Source organism: Montipora foliosa, chromosome 12 (assembly GCF_036669935.1).
Source record: "Montipora foliosa isolate CH-2021 chromosome 12, ASM3666993v2, whole genome shotgun sequence".
NCBI lineage: Eukaryota > Metazoa > Cnidaria > Anthozoa > Scleractinia > Acroporidae > Montipora > Montipora foliosa.
In genome coordinates, this window is record NC_090880.1 from 39,259,486 (window position 1) to 39,269,485 (window position 10,000).

Sequence of the window (10,000 nt, forward strand, 5' to 3'; positions counted from 1 at the left end):
GCAGACTATTTATTTAAAGAAGAAACGAGTGAATTTTACTCAAGAGCGTGTTTTGTTATCTTTAAACTGAATTTATTACGAAAGCTTGAAAGACTAAAAGACCTTAAAATGGGACAGGCCATCACAAAATAATTAAACGTGTGAACCAAAGGGCCTCTGCTGGCGCGACATGTGGGTGACCCCTCAAATGGTCTTAATGACGCCCCACTTGAAAAAATTAACTGGAACGCTGCAGTTCTTTGTGTAACGCGTACCACAGGCAGCCCAGTGTAAGCTTTTTGGAGCTTCTCGTTTTTAATCGATGATGTTTTATTTTTTGAGATCCACCTATTTTTTCCATGTTAAGACTTGTTGATCACGGGTTAAAGGATCTTCCTCTGGCGTCACGGAAGTGTTACTCTTCTCTCACGTAATTACCAATTTTATTCAGTGTCCTCCAAAATATAAGATCCGTTTTTATTCCGTTTGTACCAACACCCTCGATGCGCGTGTACTAAATTTGAAATTGAATAAATACTAATGCATAGATGTTTCCTTCTTCGCAAATATCAACCTCACACCAAATAGATATCAATATCCCACACACAAAGTTCTTTTGGACATAGGGCCACGACCTCCACGCTCGCCCAGGGTCCTGTCAGGCCCCCAACGTACATCATCTACCCACTTTAGGGACGGAAGGACAAACGAAAAAATGTATATATTAAAATTGAAAAAGCACACTTGATTTGTTTATTCTTTGTAATGTCCTGTCAACAGTGTATTGTTTACAAAGACGGAGGCCTTTAAACGCCCTTAGTCTTGTCAAGAAAAACAAATTATTGTCAGAAAAAATAACAGTCACTGACACACTGCAATGGTAGAATACATGAAAAACGGAAATGAAGTCTCCTGTGTTCAGAAGTTCACCCAGATATGGAACAAAATGAAAGAAAACTCGGATATTTCTTTTTTTTTTTTCTGAGTTTCAACGATTGGTTTAATCCGTAGTCTGTGATCGGCTCTCTCGCCGAAGTTAGAAATCGACTTCTGTGCTAGTCTACAATCTTTTCAGGTTCTGGTCTTGAAAATATGTTAAAAGACCAGCTTTCTAGAATAAGCGGATCGCAGTTTGAAAAGTTGCTATTCGGGCCCGAAAACGTTTCGGAATTTTTGAGAAACGGGCCCCCGGAATCATCGAAGACAGGCAATATTTGCAGGCGCTTTTTACTTCATAGTTTTCAATCGTTTTCTGAGCCCCGGCGTCATCGATTTCAAATGGCTCCGGTTTCTCCTGTCTACACTTAAACTGGGGTGTTTTCAGAACGCTACTCTTTTGAAACGGTTTTCGAAAGTCCGTTTTCACATCAACTTAACGTTTTCGGGCGAAAAGGCCTACAAACGTATGCGTTTAAAACCCATTAGTATGGGCTGATGGGGCCTTATTGGTTGCCATCGCAGCAGGTGGGTTTCTCAGCCATGATGTCGTTTCATTTGTAATATATCTTTCCGTCTCACTGTCTTGGAACGCACTTGAGTATATCGATAAAACATGGACTGATTTACTATACAAATTGTTCATTCATTATTCCGTGTTCTAGCCCGAGGGAGTAACTGGACTCGAACACATGTCCAGGAAATCGTGCTACACAGCAGCTCTGTCACCTGAGCTATCATGCTATCTAGGAGATGATCAGTTTGCGACTTCATTCGTTTTCTTGCCCGCGGTGAATATTCTATTCAATTTGAACCGAAGATTGTGACGACTCTAAGCTAAAAGTGCATTCTATTCTTCTTTAGTAGATGGTTGTTACGAAGGGCTGGCACCCCAAACTTTTAAAAAATGTTAAAGAATTTTCAAGCCATCAACTACCAACCTTGAATTTGATAGGTCACTTACAACCTAATTAAACACTTGACAATTTACATCATCATAATCCTTACGTATCAATTTGATATGAGACGTGAGTTTTCTCGATGACCAGAAAAGGCGATTCGAGTGAAGAAATGATCAAGTCGGACTCACTTATACTGAATAATTGTTAGTGGTATTCCATGAAACAACTAAAATATTTAGGCAAAACTGCTTGACTTTATCGATCGAGATTTGATCGCAGTACCCAGTCCAGGCCTTTAACGCCTCGTGGAGACAAATTATCGCTGGAAAGCACTACAATGCGAAACACTGATCACGCTATCAGTCTTGCTTGAATGGAGAATTACAGCAAATAAAAATAGTAAGTGTACTGTTTTTAAATTCGAGAGCTCATCGTAGTAAAGAAAAAGAGGTCTACCAATGGGAAGACTACGAGGTCCTACAAATCAAATCAAATGTTTTCCTCCTTTCACGTAACAGGAAAATCGGAGGTACCAGAGAAAAACCTCTGTGTCGAGATTATAGAACACGAATACTTGCAAACCTCATCAAAATTAAACTCTCGGTTAAATTTGTTGAAGGCCGCGAGTGCTACTGACTGTGTCAGTGTGACCCTGTTTCATGCTAAGAAATGGAACCCATCCTCTTTGAAACGGTATGAAGTTACATTTTCACCAAATTTTAAAATTTTTAAAAATATATCCATCTCTGGTATGTTTTTTAAAAAGAAGTTTACTTTTTTTTTCAGACGGGGTTTCCATGACATCGGCTGTTAGAACACAACGGTATCAAATAAACATGCCGTGAAAGTTTCCTACAGATTTGTCAATTCACGCGGATTTCTGCCAAGTCATTTACGCATGATTCCTCCAGATCGGAAGCCAGTAAGATAATCCGCACTGCTGACGAAAGAAATTGCAAGCCTTACAGCATGACCCATCAAACTTTTCTCCTGACTACTTTATCGCCCCCAACCCCCCCCCCCCCCCCCCTACAAATTCACAATTTTCTTCTTTTTTTTCGGATTCTTTTTTACGATACGGATACTTTGGTTATCTTCCTGCCATGTGCTTAAAGTAATTAGAAATGTTTCGGCAGCGCCAAACTTTGTGGTCTAATAATTGCTCATTCGAAAGCTGAAGACATGTGTACAAAAGGAAACCTATGTTGATTTTGACAGCAAAATAGAAGAGCCAGATTCGTTTCATGTTCATGCACGTAATGTTTCAGTTCTTCCATAAAATTGTTTAAAGCGGAAGATCTTTTTTTGCTACGTTTATGCAAATTATCTTTTCAACGATTGAGTATATGTGAAAAGATTGCCTGATGAGTCACTTAAGTAGAGTTTCTTCGGTAAATCTCTAACTTTTATTAGTAAGATTTCTTGACGCATAACATAGATACTTATAATTCATGGTATAGACATGATTTGAAGGTGCTCGGAGGCGTTGGTAGTCGCCTTTGCCTGACGACCGGAAAGTTGCGATTAAATTCAGAAATGAGGCAACTAACTCTTGGTATGGTTTGGATGTAAAGACAACTCATATGCGTACCTAAAAACATCAAGTTCTCCGAGTCGACAAAGGGAATTAATTAGGAATATAACAATACTTCCTATTCAAGGAACACGGTGAGATTCTTTCAACATATTTTGACCGCTTTTGAAAGCGGTTCCAAAAAGACTTGTAAAACATATTTTCTCGTTTTTTGAATATAACAGCTGAAGTAATTAGTCACATTCGGGAAGCAACTTTAGCACGTCAGGCGAAGGTGTTGTGCTAAACGAGGACAAAGGACAATCGGGTTTTATAAATAAGGACTGCAGAAAGTCATTTCCGCTTTTGGATTTAGTTGCCGGCTAATGCAGTTATCTGATTGGTTTATTTTCACTTCTGGTAACTTAGAATAATTAAGAATGACAGTCACGTGATACATTTCAACTAAGCTTTGAAGCCAAAATGCGCTTGATTTCCGATACGGCCTAATTTCCAGAGAGATTCTCTTACCGCAAGGGATTTGATCATTCGCTCTCGATTTGCTTCTTGTATGAATTGGTTGTGAGTTCAGTAACGTCGCTATGGACCTCAGTTTCAAACATGGCAGACGGCATACTCAAGTTTTAAGTCTCTGGGCTTGGTTTTGTTTTGTCTTGTTAGGTAAGCACACTTCAGCCTTAAATTATTAGACACATCTTTGCCGCTATTCAAAAGGGCCAGGATTGCGTTCGAAAAAAATTTTCGTTTTCACTGCTGCAGGTTTGCCCTTCAGCGCGTGAAAACAAGTAATTCGCCATCTTATAATCTTGAAGTATTGTTTGAAATGCTCTTCAAGATGGTTTGTCAGCGAAATGAGGCTCCTTATTTTGTCACCTTCGGAAATTAGAGGGAAAGCAAATGCACTCAGTCGGCGACATCTTTTGTTGTCTATCTGTTATTTATCCTCGTTCTTGCTGGTGTCTTTTAAAATCGGAATTGCAAACTTCAGTGTTTTTTTTTTCATTGTCTATCGCATAGCTTTAACAGTCGTTAAATGTCACAAGTATTGGATAAGGAAAAATTCTCTAGTGGCGGCGGTAAGCGATGGAGTCAACATGTGGAACGCGTTCCTAACATTTTGTTCTGTCATTTCAGGTTCATCGCTTACTTATTCGCAATCAACTCTCACATGGAATGCACAACCAAGAAATCAGACAGTGGAAAAAGGAGTGACTGTCACGTTTCGATGTTCAGCGTCCTATGGAGGAAAAGCTATAGAATATCACTGGGTAAAGGATGGAGAAAATATCCAAACAGACTCGCTGTCTCGGTTTAGTATACAAGATGATGGTACTTTAGAAATTACGAGTACACAACTCGATGATCGAGGCGAATATAACTGTTATGTCAAAAGACAAGGCAGAACGAGAACTCTGGGACACAGCAAATCCGCAACGTTAAGTGTCACAGGTAAGCGAAAAGCACTTTCACGAGTGAGCATATAGTTCCTCTATCACGAGATTTTTAAGGGCGTAAATTTGTCCTGCTCTATTTAACTGAGATTGTAGTTTGATCATCACTTATAATCGAACATCACTGAAATTGCAATTTGTGTGTTTTTTTCCAATTATAAACAACGTAACGGTGTTCCCTTTGTCAGATGGCAAGGAAAAGTGTACAGATATCTCTAAGATTCTGCGGTATCAAAACTTTCTTCGCCTGTCTCATTAACTAGAACTTTTTATGAAATCAAAAAGTGACAGACCAGAAATTAACAAGTTGCTTTTAATTTCTCCGCTAAATGTTCATTGTGTTTGCTTCTGTGCTTTTAAGTGTCGAAATCTGGTCTTGTTTCTGAATTGCGCTTTTTTTCGGTTCTCGTGTATTTGGACGGTATCGTTCTCTGGACATTCTTAATGTCATGTCTTTTAAAGATGTTTATTCTGCTATTTCATCTCTCTTCCTTGGGGTGCAGATTGTCTACCGCTTTTCATTTGTTGCTACCGTGCAGTAAAGGTGTTTTGAAGGTAATCAGGATTTCGAATCTTTGAAACGTGATCGCCTACTTATTTTTTATTTTGCATGGAACAATTATACATTCTTGCGGTAATCCTAGCGTTTTCTCCGCGGATTGCCTCTGCGCTTCAAACCACGCCGCAATGAAGAATTAAGGCGTTAAATATCCCTTGTAGACATTCTGATATATGGCTTGGCACTGCCTCTGTAGTCTAAAATGAACTCTTTTTGATGTACAAGGCGAAGCAATCTCTTACTCTATAAGCGATCAACGATAACATATGAGAGAGAATTCAATTCTAATCATGTAACGCATCAATGAAATTAACCTTTAAAATTATTTTCCTTTAATAATGTTTGTCGATGTATTTTGCTGATTTATTAGAGTGATTTTAGTCCTGAAATTTAAAATATTGTACTGCACGCTGATACTGCGTTCATTCGAAGTCAACTTTGATTTTCAATCATTTATAATTATTATTATTATTATACAGAATTGACATATTCTTTTCACTAGAAGATAATTAGCATGTGTTTAAAACAGCTGTCGTTTGCATCTCCACGCCGGGAAAATTTTTCATTGCGAATTCATAAACTTTTAAGGTTTCTTTGGCGGCGGCGCTTTCGGTATTGTAGTGTGTTGGTCAACTTTAATTGTCAACGCTCCTAAACTTTTCTTATTTTGATTTTGGGAAGGGAATAATTTTGTTTGGTCCCATTGTGTATATTGATTTTGTGGCTGAAGGGGTTTATATGAACTGTTCAAGTGAGTCCATGACATTGATATGAGCCTTTTTAGATATTCCTGTAAAATAGAAGGTCATACAGTTTGTGTGATTCGTCAGCTTGTTTTTTATACCTCCGTTAGTTAGAGTGAGAGGTATTGACTTTACTCTGTCTAACGCCAGACGATTTTGCTTGTCAATGGCGCTTCAGGGCTCAATGCGTTGACCATCAAGGTCCAGCTCATGCAGTCAGTGTTATGTCCCCTTTGAAGAAATACTTTTTTCTGTTACAGACGGGAAGATTTATATCCTTGCACTGTTAACACCTTGGCTCAAGACATTCTTTTGGGACTAAACCTTATCTCTAACCTCATCTAAGATTTAGATTTAATCCTGATATCCTTAGGGCACGTCATTAATAAATTCTGTATTTAAAATTAATGCATCTCTAGGTAGGTAGTTGCAGTCAATTGTTAGACAACAATAATAGTTTGTGTTCGTAGCAGGTCCTGAAAGAAGGTGTCCAGATTAAAGTAATATGTGTAGTCAATGTTGCTGCTTTCTGCACATGCTGGCTACAACAATTTATCAAGGTGTTTGTCAAAACAAAGATAAGGTGGTGTTACAAAGTAATAATTTAACTGCTTTATTTTCTGTATTTGAGCAGAAGAACCAAACCTGCTCATTGAAATGCTGAGTTTTTGAATTTGAAGCTTATAAGGTTTATTTTCGTTGTTGATATTATTAATGTCATTAAATGCTTTGTCGCCTTGAGATTGCTGTTGTGATTTAGTGGTGAACACAATTGGCAAAGACAAGGTGTATGACCGTATGCAAAATATAACGCACTATTAGTTTCGAGTGGTGCAGCTTAATTGATTTTTGTGGTGAACTTTGGGTCTCATTATCCAGGATGGAGGTTTCTGTTTTAAGCCTTGAGACTGGACTATATGTTATGAAAAGTAACCTATAATGATGCATTATTAGGCCAATTTTCTGCTTTGGAATAAGGTTACAATAATAATAATAATAATAATATCATCATTATTAGTACATATAATACCACTTAAGTGAATAGTGCACTTTCCATGCATGCATTTTGATTGACTATCTTGGAGTTGAATAAGCAATTCAGATTTACTTCATAAGCGCTTCTGGTTTGGATTTTGTTTCCAGTTGTCTTGGATTCAACTTCCACGCTTTGTAAAATTTAATAGACAACTGGTATTAAAAGTGAAGTGCCTGTGAACTAGCTTGATAGCTACATGAAAGTGGTGCACTTTCACTGAAAACGAAGCATTTACATTTTTTGACATTTACATATTCACCTCATTGTTGGTGAAAGTGGTAGATATCTACCCTTGTTTGGTGAATATTATTACTCCAGTCTGGTGCATGGGAATTACCAGAATGACACCACATATTTTTCGAACCCATCTTATCCTGTTGTAGATTGTAAGTCAAGGTAACAGTCTGAAACTATATTCTTGACCCCTTTTTCCTCAGTTCTAAAATGTTGCTATGTTTATGTGCCAATGTTCTCAATATTTTTATCTTTAGTAGTGAGTCCTTTTTTCGTGTATATATTCTTAATTAGGTATATTTTGGGATAAAAAAAGAAGTGTATAAGACATAAACCTTGCACTAACCTTAGGTGATTTCCTTTTGTCAGAACTGATCAGCCAGACCGGTCAGTTTGGAGGAATTAATGCACGATAATCTCTTGCATTCTTCTGGAGGAGTAAAAATCATGTTTTTAAAGCGTGTTGATTTGTCCTCCCAGGAAGTATTAACTTTTTAAGCTTGTAAGGATCGAAACTTGTGGAGACCTCTTGTCCTGCCATTCACAAGGGGTAGATGGGACCGTGGATAAAGCTGGACGTATACCACTTACATGTACATCACACTTGTGCTGCATTTTTGAATTGTAGTCAAGTCCTGACAAGTAGTGCACAACGTATAGTGGCTCAGTTGGTTGAGCACTGGGCTGCCATGTGGGAGGTTGTGAGTTCGACTCTGGCCGAACCAACGGTCAGGGTCTTTAAATAACTGAGGAGAAACTGTGCTGCCTCTGTAATTACACCCACAAATGTTCACGCTTTGAAGTCTTTCAGATAAGGACTATTACACACACATTCCTGAAGAATTGGGGGGGGGGACCCTAGTGTTGTGGTCTGTCCTCCTTTCACATACATACATGCTTGGATTGGGTGGGTGGGTGAGATCAATAATAATGGACTGATAGTGGTTGCCAGAGGCACCTTTACAAGCTTATGTCCAATCTCACCCTAGGGAGGAAAAGAGTAATTCAATTATTGTAAATAATAACTCTTTAACCGTAAATGTGACCTCTCACGCGAAAGCTTTCCTTGAGTTATCCATGCAAATGGTCAAACGCATGGCAAGTGGACAGATAAAAACAGGTAGGAAAGTCATTCTCACGGGTAGCATGAACCATCAAACAAATTAATTATAATTAATTACAACTGAACGGCCGAGCAAGTTTTGGCGACAGATGAGATGGAACAGCATTGAACTTTACAAGCAACACACCATGAAGAGTTACACAGGTTATTAAAATATAACAATCGAAAACATCGCAGACTTAAGTCTCAATATTACGTTGTTAAACCATTTTACATAAAAGACTTTGTGGCGCTTTAGATTGAAATCGCTGCAAGACATTCATTTATTGGCCCGTGCATAGTTGATCAAATTTTTTTCAGTCCAGCGCAACACAACAATGCCGAAACTATCAACCCATGACTCCTGACTCCCAACAGAAATTTGCATAAAATGGTAGTTGAACATCACATAGTTTTCTCAAACCCTTTTTTTTTGCACCAGCTCCATGAACATATTATAACAAAGAATTTTGTTTAGAAACCCAAGAATTATTGTATAGAGCAGTCGTGGCTCAGATGGCTAGTGCGCGACTTTCGGAACAAAAAGTCCCCGGTTCGATCCTCAGTGACTTCAATGTCTGTTTTGACTTTCATCTGATCTGTGTAGCTATAGCTTTAAATACCCGTAAAACGGAGCACTGACAGAGGGAGGGGGGTAAAGGGTGCACCGTCAGCTTACATTGATACCAGCCTCGTAGCTGAAGAAATTACCAACGTTAAATAAATAAAGTGACTTTAGCTTTAAAGTGAAGATTTTTGGTGTCCACTGACAAAAAAAGACTGCTAGTGTGCAGCTGCCTTTGCATGTCATTGGCAGTTCCAAAAAAAAAAAATAACTTTTTAAATTGTACAGGGATAAAGATGAGAAATGCATCACTAACAGTAAACTGAACTTGATACCGGTAATTCATGTTTTAAGTCCTTCGATCATTTCTACTTTCACTGTGAAGAGGATAATTATAACACAAATGCCGCATTTTTTGCAAGGATATACGAGTCATGCTCACGGGTGGCAAGTTGTGTTACACGAACAGCCAGCGTCTTTTTTTACATGGATAGCCAGGGTCGTTTAAACGACGCACGGGAAGTAGAGTCATTGAAGCAACATCTCAGGTCGTTCTCACTGCTTTTGAAAAGCTTTGAACAACTATCTGTGAAAAGCGACTTACTGTAAGGAATGTTTATCATCATCATCATCATCATCATCATTTCACACCTTAAATGTTATCTGGCTACTGTAACCAGCCTCAGTCCCAAGCAGTGCTACTTCCTCCAGAAATGCGCTTCTTAGATCACTCCAATTTCCTGGAGGCTTCTTTGTAAATTGCTTGTCACCGTACTCAAAGCCCCAACCACTGCATGTGTCACGATAACATTACTTCTTTCCTTAAAAAAATCTTATTTTTTTTATTGTTATTAGTTATAACTAGTAGTAATCAAAGATTATGAGAGTGCGTTCGACGCCGTCATGTAAATATATATACCTAAAATAAATGATTTCCCTATCTGACTTTCAACCCCGGT

The 10,000-nt window shown here is 38.4% G+C and overlaps 2 protein-coding genes across 3 annotated transcripts in view; one reads left to right on the forward strand and one right to left on the reverse strand.

Moving 5' to 3' along the window:
- Positions 1-8,156, reverse strand: part of LOC137980168 (uncharacterized) — a 29,274-nt gene extending 21,118 nt beyond the window's left edge. Inside the window, exon 1 of the mRNA XM_068827548.1 lies at positions 7,721-8,156. The gene's annotated coding sequence lies outside the window, so the exon portion shown is untranslated. The remainder of the gene's footprint in view (positions 1-7,720) is intronic.
- LOC137980165 (inactive tyrosine-protein kinase 7-like) overlaps positions 3,808-10,000 on the forward strand; it is a 24,702-nt gene continuing 18,509 nt past the window's right edge. For both annotated transcript variants that reach the window (XM_068827541.1, XM_068827542.1), the window contains exons 1-2: positions 3,808-4,011; positions 4,486-4,800. In XM_068827541.1, the coding sequence (XP_068683642.1) occupies positions 3,933-4,011; positions 4,486-4,800 (394 nt within the window). In that variant the 5' untranslated portion in view covers positions 3,808-3,932. The remainder of the gene's footprint in view (positions 4,012-4,485; positions 4,801-10,000) is intronic.